The 13253-nt window shown below is 36.8% G+C and overlaps 2 protein-coding genes and 1 pseudogene across 2 annotated transcripts; all 3 read left to right on the forward strand.

Annotated features, from left to right (window-relative positions):
• Positions 1 to 2209: 2209 nt before the first annotated feature.
• On the forward strand, positions 2210 to 3663 carry LOC121900519 (mast cell protease 1A-like). Its single transcript, XM_042416934.1, has 6 exons — positions 2210 to 2245; positions 2326 to 2411; positions 2490 to 2634; positions 2724 to 2859; positions 3123 to 3389; positions 3502 to 3663. Exons 2-6 carry the CDS (start codon positions 2351 to 2353, stop codon positions 3661 to 3663), a joined length of 771 nt encoding a protein of 256 aa, XP_042272868.1. The 5' UTR covers positions 2210 to 2245; positions 2326 to 2350.
• Positions 3664 to 6143: 2480 nt separating this feature from the next.
• LOC121900520 lies at positions 6144 to 7433 on the forward strand (annotated as a pseudogene).
• Positions 7434 to 8526: 1093 nt separating this feature from the next.
• On the forward strand, positions 8527 to 9790 carry LOC121900584 (duodenase-1-like). Its single transcript, XM_042417014.1, has 5 exons — positions 8527 to 8584; positions 8667 to 8814; positions 8945 to 9077; positions 9257 to 9523; positions 9629 to 9790. Exons 1-5 carry the CDS (start codon positions 8527 to 8529, stop codon positions 9788 to 9790), a joined length of 768 nt encoding a protein of 255 aa, XP_042272948.1.
• The last annotated feature ends 3463 nt before the right edge of the window (positions 9791 to 13253 follow it).

The raw sequence follows: 13253 nt of genomic DNA on the forward strand, positions 1-13253 counted from the left end.
CCTCAAGCCCTGCTGTGTGTGAAGTAATTCTTCATGCCAGTGAAGCCAGACACTCTGTGTTTTGTCACTGCATGCATGGTGAAATTTCTTCAGCACTGCAGTTTCTTTCAGTACAAAGATTAACAGGTGGATGTTCTTCCTAAAAAGCTTTTTTTTTCATGTACAATGTCAAAATCTGTTTTCTTTCTCCTGTAAGGAGGTTTGAAATAAAGCAGGTGAGAAGGTTTTTATTGGATTAAAACCTGTGGGTTGTATCAGCATACAAGCATCAGCATCATCAAGCATGACGAGCATGTGTCAGTTTCCCCAGTCAAAGTCTGTCATCATGTCGTAGTAGAGAAGAGAACTAAATGGATGCTTCATCCACTCCAACTGAGTTTGTAGTGGAACAAACTCCACTCAAATCATGGCAACTATGAAATAAAAAACAACCCCTACATAATGTTTATTTTATTCTGTACCATTAATGTATATGTAGACAGATTGTGAAACAGTAACAGTGACACATAGACCAAAAGCATTAAAGTGAGACTGTTGAGTCTAGACAAGCTTTGAGTTTGCTCTGCTGGCCAAAAGGGCCAATAACAAATCTCTCCTGGCTCGACACTTTAGTACATTATATGAAGGTCATTCATGGATCACAACACAATAATACTCCACTACCGAAACACGTGATGGTGAAAGTGCGTTAAAAAAAATCTTGTGTGTAACAACCCCATGTGTGTATTTATATAGGTAACTTCTGAGCACCCTTAGCTCATACTTTATGCTATAGTAGCATATTCACGTACAGTATTCATCTTTTTCCAGTTATTAAAGGTTTAACCTCAACATCACAAACTGTAAGTCATATCCCCTTGTATTAGCAGGACGACACGCTTATTGTTTTGCTTAAATTGAAGGTTTTAATGTAGCGTACTGCAGAAGACAGACAACTGCTGTTAGGAATATTCATTACAGCTCAATTCCTGACTTTACATTAGATTTGCATTTATGGACAAGCTGCACCCTCTAATGGTCAAAAATCAGAGCAACATTAAAACACTTGTGTTGAACTCTGTCCCACTCTGCTGGATATCATGAGGTACTAGCCAAAGTAACAAAGGAGCTGAGCTATTAGGTGGTATTCAAATGTTGCCAAAACTTTTATGAGGCTTCAGCAGTATGATTTAATCAGGTCAAGTGAAGGGTATCTTCCAAAATTAGTGTTTTGGTGCAAAATTCCCTCTTTACATTACTATCCTGCCAGCTCAGCACTCAGCAGAAACACTGTCCAGGGAAACACAGAGGAAATTTCATACTAAAAATACATAATGTAGTCAGAATTGTATGTTGCAGCAGACACTGAATAAATGTGGCTGATGAATTCAATTAATCTACCACGACATTTCAACAAAAGTCAAGTTTTCCAGTGAATAAAGTTTGTTTCCTTCAAGTTTTTTTCCTTCATTTTTCTACAGGAAATAAAATGAAATAAAATAAAAAAATGTTTCCTGTAGAAAAATGAATCCTGTTTTCCTTCAATAAAAAGAATGGCTGAATTTAACAATCTTACAAATTATGTTTGTTGATGTATTAATTTTGATTGTACTGTGGATGTATTGCTTTGTCTAACTCACTTTGTCAGTTTTTGTTCCTTAAACTAAACGAAAAATATAAAACCTCAATTCAAATTGTGACATCTTACATTAGTAGACACAAACGCAAAGGTTCTTTATCACAGGAAACATTCATTAAACCTCTATCAGACTGGTTTCATAACCGAGAACATTGATACTCACACCTACAACTGAAAACTGTGGCTTTCATGTAGATCAACAGCAAAGAACATTGTTGTGATTGTCGCGTATAAAGCTTAACCAACTAAAGATCATTTGATGTGGCTACGTGCTATTCACAAAATTAAGATACTAGTAGTTTCTTGTGAAAGTTAGAAACTATAAAACTCTTTAGTCCGACTCTGGCTCTGATGAAGGCTACTTCTTACATGACAAATTCAAGCTTTCAGAAAACTAAACGTAACAGGAATGTTATGCACCCTAAGGTACCCTGTGAGGCTAGAGCGTATGTGAGTATGCTAGACAGATTATAATAGTAGAGGGAGAATGGATTAATGTAACTGATTGTGCTAAACTCCCAAGCAGTTGCTATTGCCTGTAACAATGGCAGTACTGAATCTCTACTCAGCGATACAGGACAGTTCAAGTTGCACTGACAGAGGGAGGATGTGGCTAAAGAAGTAAAGGTGAAGTATAAATATGAAAACCATAGAACTGCCCACACAGCAAATTGCTATATAAAAAAAGTCTTCTTGAAACCCCCCAGATGACAGGTTGAGTTTCCTGCCGACATGATGCATGGTCTGCACAAGTTTCTGCTTTTCCATGTTCTGACATGTCTCAGACAAAATGGTAAGATTATCAAGTCTGATTATTATTCTGTAGTCTTCAAATGGGACATTGACTCATTTTCATTTTCTTATTTTTCAGGACTTGGCAGTGAAATCATAAATGGGAAAAAGGCCAAGAAGTCACTGCTGTATATGGCCTCAGTGCAAGTTAACAGAAGTCATAAGTGTGGAGGATTCCTCATCAGTGAAGACTTTGTAGTCACTGCAGCACACTGTGATAGCCCGTGAGTGACCTTTACTCTTCAATCTTCGATTAAATGTGATTTAAAGAAAACTGACTATTCTGCCAATCTCTCAATCATTATTCATGCAGGCATCCTATGAGTGTTGTTCTCGGCACCAACAATCTCAGGAAGGTTGTTGATGACACAATGAGATACAATGTAATGAAATACAAGCATCCAGATTATGTGGATATCCTATCTGGGAATGACATTATGCTCCTCAAAGTAAGTATTCACTCAACCAAATAGTCTCAGGTAATATCATGCACATTTACAGTCAAATTCTTTACATTCAACATATGTAAAAATCCATGAGGTTCAATAAATAAAATAAAGTGTTATTTACATGGGATATACTGTATGTAATATTATACAGTTATATATTATAATTATTTGATAACTTGAAGTCTGATGGAGGAAAATGCAATGTTATAAAATAAAATGCTGTCAGTGTTTCTCCTTCACTTTCTTATTTCATGTGTGTGTAGCTGTCTAGGAAAGCTCACCTGGGCAAAAAACCAATTAAGCCCATAAAGCTTCCAAGTCATCATATGAACCTAAAAGGAATCAAAAAGTGCAGTGTAGCAGGATGGGGTTTCACAAGGACTGGTGGTCAAATTGTTGATGAGCTGAGAGAGGTGAATGTGTCGATCATTAAACTGAAAGTCTGTAAGGACAAATGGCTTCCCGGTGTCAAGTTTCCTCACAATATTATCTGTGCAGGTGGATATGGCACAGACAAAGGATTCTGCCAGGTATGTTTTCTGTCCTCTAAAAGAAAATGGCAACTGGTTTCTAGTCTTAAAATGGTACAAACATCTTTAATTAAATGATGAGCAAATAAATTATGATACTTCTTCCCAACAGGGTGATTCTGGTGGTCCTCTGGTGTGCAATGGGATAGCAGTTGGTGTTGTGTCTTTCAACAACGGTGGGAACTGTGACTACCCAGATGTACCAAACATCTATACAGACATATCAAAATTTATTCCCTGGATCAATGTGTTTCTCAAGAAAAACAATTCTTGAATGTAACAATGTTTTGAATTGTGGATGTATTAAATTTGATTGTATTGTGGCTGCTAACTCACTTTGTCAATTTTGCTTTTTGATCTAAATGCAAAATAAAATCTCAATTCAAATTGTGACTTCTTTCATTAGTAGACACAACTGCAAAGGTTCTTTATCCAAGAAAACATTCACAAAACCTATCAGTATAAGTTTTTTTGAACAGGATGAACACACTGCAGCTTTTTCTAATGAATCTCTTTCTCGCTTTCTGTTCTGACTTTTCCATTGCTGCATGAAGTTCACAGATTCAGACCTCACAGCCTGCGCGTAAAACTGAGTCCAACACAAATCTGACAAGTGTTTTTATACAGAATGTTTGCATAAAACTAACAGAATCAAAATTCAAAAAGATATATTTTTATGACACTTTAAGATTTCCTGAAATTCTGAATTAAAACTCATATAACAATGCTCCTTTAGACTGCTAGCTGTGAAGTAATGATCAACAGTTTAAATCTAAATACATCATTTTCAGCTTCATCACGCTGACTGTGAGAACATCGATGCTCACATCTGCAGCTGGAAACTGTGGTTCCTGTGGTTTATTTTTCACACAGTGTTTTTGTCGGTTGTGTCACGTAGATCCACACCAAAGAACATTGCTGTATCTGTGTTCATCGTGTAAACAGCTTAACCAACTAAAGATCATCTGATGTGGTTATGAAGTATCCACAAACCTGTGAGAGAAGGTAAACCAAAAGGGTCCAACATGAACTGAATCAAGAGAATAAAATGCAAAATGAAAAGGAAAGGTAAATTGAATGAAAAGTGCAGAAAGGAGAATAGATTTGTGCAAGATAAGTCTGTATGAAATGCATGACAAAGACTGGATCACTATTTTGTTTGACTTTTTTTTAAAGACTATGACACAAGCAATATGTCAGTAAATAAAGTGCAAAAAATAGGTTGTACAAATGTGCTTGTGTGATATATAATCTGCTATATCTGTCACTGAGAGAAAGACCGTTACTGTGTGGTTACTGTCAGCCTAACTTCCTGGCTTCAAAATGAGACAAAAAAGAAGCTACAAAAACAATTTGTCCTGTAAAACTTAATTTCATGCATTTTGTGGTTTGCTTAAGGTCGAAGTACAAAATATCACCAACAAAACCCAAAACTACCAGACCAAGCACACTGCCCTGAACTATCTGCCTCGCTTTGTAAAAGTCTGTGGAACATTTATGCAATTTTCCTAACTAAATTGTATAATAATTACAAATTATGTTTGTGGATGTATTAAATTTGATTGTATTGTGGATGTATTGCTTTTTCTAACTCACTTAGTCAGTTTTTGCTCCTTAACCTAAATGCAAAATAAAATCTCAATTCAATTTGTGACATCTTTCCTGAGTAGACATAAATGCAAAGATTCTTTATCAAGGAAAACATTCATAAAGCCTATCAGAGTAAGTTTAAGGAAGTACACTGTAGTTATTTTTTTACGTGATGGAGGCACTGCAGCATTTTTTGATGAATCTGGTGACACAGACTAGAAGGAGACAGAAAGCACTGGAAAGCCTCAATCCATACAGACCCTGCTTTCTTTTCTGATTTTTCTATCACTACATGAGATGCACAGATTCTGACATCAGAGCCTGCGCCTGAAAGGCTGCACTGAGTCCAACACAAATCCAACAAGTGCTTATGGTTTCATTTCAACAAAAGTCGAGTTTTCCAGTGAACAAAGTTTGTGTTTAAGATAAAAAACCTAATAATACATAACAGGAAGGGACTTTATATATTGTTTAAGACACACTATGAGGCAAAAGCGCATGTGTGTGCTTTTGTGTGCCACACAGTACTGACACAACTGCCAGGGTTTGTGTATCTGTGAGCTTAGGTGCATGTAAAGTACAATATGTGTTTTTGGGCAGATGGGTATGTTTGCATAAATGCATAAAATGATATTCCTTGTGAAACAAGGACACAAATGCAAAGGTTCTTTATCACAGGAAACATTCATTAAACCTCTATCAGACTGGTTTCATAACCAAGAACATTGATACTCACACCTACAACTGAAAACTGTGGCTTTCATGTAGATCAACAGCAAAGAACATTGTTGTGATTGTCGCGTATAAAGCTTAACCAACTAAAGATCATTTGATGTGGCTACGTGCTATTCACAAAATTAAGATACTAGTAGTTTCTTGTGAAAGTTAGAAACTATAAAACTCTTTAGTCCGACTCTGGCTCTGATGAAGGCTACTTCTTACATGACAAATTCAAGCTTTCAGAAAACTAAACGTAACAGGAATGTTATGCACCCTAAGGTACCCTGTGAGGCTAGAGCGTATGTGAGTATGCTAGACAGATTATAATAGTAGAGGGAGAATGGATTAATGTAACTGATTGTGCTAAACTCCCAAGCAGTTGCTATTGCCTGTAACAATGGCAGTACTGAATCTCTACTCAGCGATACAGGACAGTTCAAGTTGCACTGACAGAGGGAGGATGTGGCTAAAGAAGTAAAGGTGAAGTATAAATATGAAAACCATAGAACTGCCCACACAGCAAATTGCTATATAAAAAAAGTCTTCTTGAAACCCCCCAGATGACAGGTTGAGTTTCCTGCCGACATGATGCATGGTCTGCACAAGTTTCTGCTTTTCCATGTTCTGACATGTCTCAGACAAAATGGTAAGAGTACAATAGCCCGTGAGTGACCTTTACTCTTCAAGCAATCTTTGATTAAATATAATTTAAAGAAAACTGACTATTCTGTCAATCTCTCAATCATTATTCATGCAGGTATCCTATGAGTGTTGTTCTTAGCACCAACAATCTCAGGAAGGTTGTTAATGACACAATGAGATACAATGTAACAAAATACAAGCATCCAGATTATGTGGATATCCTATCTGGGAATGACATCATGCTCCTCAAAGTAAGTATTCACTCAACCAAATAGTCTCAGGTAATATCATGCACATTTACAGTCAAATTCTTTACATTCAACATATGTAAAAATCCATGAGGTTCAATAAATAAAATAAAGTGTTATTTCCATGGGATATACTGTATGTAATATTATACAGTTATATATTATAATTATTTGATAACTTGAAGTCTGATGGAGGAAAATGCAATGTTATAAAATAAAATGCTGTCAGTGTTTCTCCTTCACTTTCTTATTTCATGTGTGTGCAGCTGTCTAGGAAAGCTCACCTGGGCAAAAAACCAATTAAGCCCATAAAGCTTCCAAGTCATCATATGAACCTAAAAAGGAATCAAAATGTGCAGTGTAGCAGGATGGGGTTTCACAAGGACTGGTGGTCAAATTGTTGATGAGCTGAGACAGGTGAATGTGTCGATCATTAAACTGAAAGTCTGTAAGGACAAATGGCTTCCCGGTGTCAAGTTTCCTCACAATATTATCTGTGCAGGTGGATATGGCACAGACAAAGGATTCTGCCAGGTATGTTTTCTGTCCTCTAAAAGAAAATGGCAACTGGTTTCTAGTCTTAAAACGGTACAAACATCTTTAATTAAATGATGAGCAAACAAATTATGATACTTCTTCCCAACAGGGTGATTCTGGTGGTCCTCTGGTGTGCAATGGGATGGCAGTTGGTGTTGTGTCTTTCAACAACGGTGGGAACTGTGACTACCCAGATGTACCCAACGTCTTTACAGACAATTTCATGCATTTTGTGGTTTGCTTAAGGTCGAAGTACAAAATATCACCAACAATACCCAAAACTACCAGACCAAGCGCACTGCCCTGAACTATCTGCATCGCTTTGTAAAAGTCTGTGGAACATTTGTGCAATTTCCTTATGCAATCACACCACATAACCAAGCCCTTTGAGGAAGCAAGCTGTGGTGTGTGTACTTTGCAATAACATTATGCTATCATCATTATGCTAACATTATGCTATACTGCTGATACCGAGTAATTCAGCCTATTGATGCTGGATTGTTGCAATTTCTAAACTACTGGAAAAGCTTTTATGGATCTATTTGCTCCTCTCTGCATGCTTCAAAGCTATGACACCTTCATTTTCTTGCTATGAGGGAATTATTACTCTACATAGAAATGTCCAATTCAAAAGTACATTTCACTGAGTGGGGCTTCCTCTTCACATATTCATACCCCATGTATTACTTTAAAATGCACGTCACTTACAGACATGTTCCATTGTGGTCAAGTAAAACAAGGTCAGATGAGTCACGATGCTCCTTTCAGGCTGTCAGCCAATGATTAAGTGTCTTTAACTGTAATATGGGGCTCATAATTGTGTCAGTGAGAATACCTAAACCTGAAACTTGAAACTGTGGTTTCTATTACGCATCTAGTTTTCAAAGGCTTTGGTGCAACATCACAGTGACAAAAGCCCACAACAGCCCAAAGGTCACAGCTAAAAAGAAATAACAAAAGCACTTAGATTCATCTAACTAACGTTCATTTCAATGTGGCTAAGTAGTATCCTAACAGTAAGAGAAGAAGGTCTTAAAATGCCCAAACAGAGAGACTGAACGTGTCGTAGATGCAGAAAAGGAAAAATGGTGAATGAATAAATAGATTAATGTGAGTTAAGCTCATCATCATACTGATCACATAATGTAAGTGTTTTTCACTGTTGAGGCAGCAGAACCACAAGCACTATGTTAACTGTAACAATGGCAATACTGCATGATCATGACTCATCCACTCATCGCTACAAGTCAATTAAAATTGCACTGTTGCAAAGGGGATGCGACTAAATATGTGAAGGTGAAATAGACGCAAACCACAGGGTCGCTTACTAAGGAAACTGCTTTATAAAAAGGGTCTACTTGACACTCCAAACACCAAAGGTTGTTTTTCCTGCCAGTATGATGCATGGTCTGCATACATTTCTGCTTTTTCTTCTCCTGGCGTGTCTTGGACGAAACAGTAAGATGGCTGAATCTAATTGTTATTCTCCAGAGTACAAATGGGATATTAACTCATCCTTTGTTTCTTGTTGTCTTTTCAGCGCTGGGGAGTGAAATCATAAATGGGAAAAAGGTCCCGGACAACTTAATGCTGTATATGGCCTCTGTACAGAACAACAGAGGTCATGTATGTGGAGGATTCCTTATCAGTGAGGATTTTGTAGTCACTGCAGCGCACTGCGATGACTCGTGAGTTCAAGAAATCCTTAAATCATATAATTAAAAATCAAATCAAAATTTTAGTTTTAGATATTTTGTTTGTTTTTTGGTACAATGTAAGAAAAAGCTACTGACAATGTTTCAATGATCACTCATTTAGGAATCCTACAAGTGTTGTTCTTGGCACCCACAATCTCAAGAAGGTTAATGACATGATGAGATACAATGTAACGAGATGCAAACATCCATCTTACCAGAATGTCCGATCTGGAAATGACATCATGCTCCTCAAAGTAAGTAGAAATTTAATTAACTGTCTCAGGCAAAATCATACATTTTTACCGTAAAATTGTATGAATACATATTTTATAGCATACTTATGTGAAAATTAAAAACTAGTAAAGACTAATTTTATAATGTGCTATAAAATTTGTCTTTATGACTTTTATTTTCTGATTTTGTGTGTCTCCAGCTGTCTAGGAAAGCTCGACTGGACAAGAGAGTACAACCAATTCAGCTTCCAAAGACTGAGATGAAAATAAAAGATAAAGCAAAGTGTCGTGTAGCTGGATGGGGTCGCATGGGAAAAGAACTTGGACGTGTTGATGTGCTGCAATTCGTGGATGTGCCTATCATTAACCTGAATGTCTGCAAGACGGAATGGGATCAAATTCAAGTTAAGCTTCCTGAATATGTTATTTGTGCGGGTGGATATGACACAGACAAAGGAATCTGTCAGGTAAGTTTTATGCCATTTTATGGAAAATGGTTTCTAGTTTTAAAATGGTACAAACATCTTTAATCAAATAATGACCAAACAAATAATGATACTTCTTCCTCACAGGGTGATTCTGGTGGCCCTCTGGTGTGTGGTGGGATGGCAGTGGGTGTTGTGTCCTTTAACATGAAACGAAACTGTGACTACCCAAATGTACCCAACGTCTATACAGACATATCAAAAAACCTTCACTGGATCAAAAAAATTCTCAAGAAAAAGAAGTGTTAAATGTACTGCAACAATGTGCATCAGCACATTTGTTTTGTGCAGGTATTGCTGTGTTTAAGTCACTCTGTCAGTGTCTGCTCTTTATCTGAAATGCAAAATTCAACTAAGTTTCAAATTTCAAATGCTGTATTTTGTTTTCTGTTGTTACAAGACAAGACACGGATGGTATTTCAGTGAAAAAATTAATTCCAAAAAATATTCATGAAATGTTTCAGGGTATGTTTGATGTAGAATATATAATATCTGAATTCAACAATATATAAATTCCTTCTTTAATTTCTGTGGCTGATCTGTAGTTGATGAACAGAATACTCTGACCATATTTGCAATATCCTATTACAAAAATAATACCAATAATAAATAAGCCTCAGTTTCATTCGCAGTAGAAGTCTATTATCTTGGTTTAGACAGATGTGCAAAATGTCAAGAAATGATTTCAGTTGGTGTATGTGTGATATATTTGTTGATGTACAGATTGCTATACTTGCATAAAGTCTACAGTGTCTCCAACCAATAAGATACATTTTCTACACTTCACTTACACATATGTTGGAATCAGGTCAATTAAAACATTAACAGATGGTAATGATGCTCAGAGTATAGAGCATTAGTTTCATAATTGAGACTGTGGGAATGTTTTAGACAAACTTGAAGCTGGAAACTGTGGTGTTTGTGGTTTGTCTAGTTTGTCACAGAATTCACAGAAGTGCTTGTGGGTTGAAGTAAACCCACACCAAAGAAACATTGATGTTGTGTCTTTTGGCTTCACTTTAGTCTTCACTTCACTTAAATTAAATTCAGCAGTAGTAGGGTAGTAGCCACAAACAAGGGTCTGAAAGTGGTCCTCTGGTGTGCAATGGGATAGCATTTAGTGTTGTGTCTTTCAACAGGAATTTTAACTGTACCTACTCAGATGCAACCAATGGCTATACATTATATCAAAATTCCTTTGCCGGATTAAGGAAAAGAATTGTTCAATTTGTAGTGATCTTGCACAAACTTTTACTTCAGCATACTTTTATTGTATTGGAGAGGTATGGTCATATCTGCATTGCTTTGTCAGTGTTTGCTCTTTAACTGAAATGCAAAATAAAACTTCTTTTCAAATATTGTGTTTTGTTTCCTCCGGTAACGTCTTAATTAGAATACACAGCAAGACATTCACAACAGTTCTCATGGTAAGTTTAATGTAGAATATAATTTCTGGTTGTAAATAACGTTTTGATTTTCTTTGGTTAAATTAGGTCAGGGTTAAAGAATGGTGTCGTATGTCATAGGACTCAGTAGATTTATGATTTATTATGCAGGGTCTACTGACAGGTCAAAACATAATATAACATAGGAATGCTTATCCAATATCTGGCAGATTTCACCATGTGTATTGATAATTATGACACCTAACAATTTGAATTTCTGATTGATTTTAACATTAAGACTGTCAGGTGTAAATAAATAGTGAATTAGGGATAGGAATTTAACCAGAGCATTAGTTTCATAACTGTTACAGTGAGAACATTGATGCTAAATACTTGGGGGGGCATTATTTCCACATCAAAGAGACTTGATGTTGCATCTGTGTTCTTCAATGCAACTAAAGCTCACTTGATGTGATGGAGTTGTAACCACAAACTGGGAGACCAGAAGGTCCAAAAGGTCTAGAAAATAAATGGCAAATGGGAATAAACCACGGTTATGCACCACCATCTGGGCAAACAACAGCGACAAATGGCAAACAGAGATTTCACATACAGGACACAAGAAAGAAAGGTTGTGAAGCAAAGATCACAATCAAACAAATATGCAGGCTTCCTCAGTATGCGAGATCCTGCAAGAACAACCCACATAGGGAGCAAAAAAAAAGACAGAGAAGACTGCTGAAAGACCTAAGAGGAAGAAAGGAAATCGACAGTGAACTCCCACTAAACAAAGCACACATAAAGCACTCACTTGGAGGGGTCTCTAGAATGGGAAAGACAATCCATCTAACAATAACAAACTCAGTGGATTAGGGGAGGGCATGACAGACAAGTGAACTGGACAGAGCCTACTACCCTAAATTGCAAAGATCAGACTGAGAATCACAATGCTGGACCAAGAGAACCTTTGCCAAAAGCTGGAGGAGTGAAGACAGATGGAGCATGTACTTTTTCCTGACCATACCAGAGTAAAAATCCTACCACAATATCAGCAGCAGACATGTCTGTTCAAGATGGTCCAATGGTACCTGTTAAGATGGAGACAAACGAGAATGGCATCACTCAGAATGAGTCTGATGTAACAGAACAGCCTCCTCCATCCTTTCCTGCCCATGACGAATCCGATGTACAAGTTGTGGACAACAATGAGGTTTCTGAGGAGACTCTCCTTTTTGTCCACCAAGAGAAGTGGTAGCAAGATGTCCTGAAGCGCTATGGAAACACCATTTGTCTCATTGATGCCACCCGCAAAACTACTAAATATGATCTTTGTGCAAACAAACTGTGATTACATTTTGGTTGCTATGTTCATAATACAGTTATGACATTTATGTATGTATGTATCACATTTATCTACACTCAAGGACCTCTTGTGATTGCGGTGATTCATAAGTTTTGAAATACTTATTTTATAACGCCATTGACTGCTCTGTATACCGCCATTGCAGACTCCTCATTCTTCTTAACTGGTCGGCAGGGGCCGCAAGTGATCAGCAACTGCTTCAGTTTGGAATCTTGTTTCTGCTAGGGACAACCAATCATGCCTTGTTGCCATATTAGATCAATCGGTGCCAAATTTCAGTACCTTGTTGTGAATTCAAATAAATATTGATAAGATTCTTTATGAGTCTATCGTAAAGCTTAGACTCTTTTCAGCAGTCCTCACCATTTTACAATATGTGTTATGACATAGCAAAAGGCATTTCTGGCAATCGGCTAAGCTAAAAACAAGGCTTACCTTGTCTGTTGCACGCCACATTTTGGCCTTCGTTGTGGCTCAAAAACTGACATCCACAGAAAAGTCTGGACAGTCGATTGATTTTCATTTGGCATGAACAATGCCTTATCCAGTTTATAAAATTATCCATTTATTTCATTGTTTGTTTGGTTTGGTTTGTTTTCATTTAGGCATTTAAAATCTTCCATAGATTAGTACTGTATTGACCTTGTCAATTTCAGCAACAAGGAATTGCTCCAACTCTTTTTATTTTAGTCACATACTAATTTTGTATCCAAAAGATTCTTAAAAAAGGTTCATTCAGTTCTTCAGAACTCAAGAAACTTAAAAACCTGCATCATCATACTGATACTTAAGCAGCATCAAAGCTCTTGAAAATGTTCATCATAGAAACAGCTGCAGAAACACAAAGTTAGCTAATTGAACTAGGTGAAAACTAGTGAAAGCTAGGTGAACACTAGTTAATGCCAAATGTAACTTTGTGCCAAAGATTGTCTTTTTAATCTGATATCAGTGGTGGATGTGGTAA

The sequence above is a fragment of the Thunnus maccoyii genome, chromosome 7 (assembly GCF_910596095.1).
Source record: "Thunnus maccoyii chromosome 7, fThuMac1.1, whole genome shotgun sequence".
In the NCBI taxonomy this organism is placed as follows: Eukaryota; Metazoa; Chordata; class Actinopteri; order Scombriformes; family Scombridae; genus Thunnus; species Thunnus maccoyii.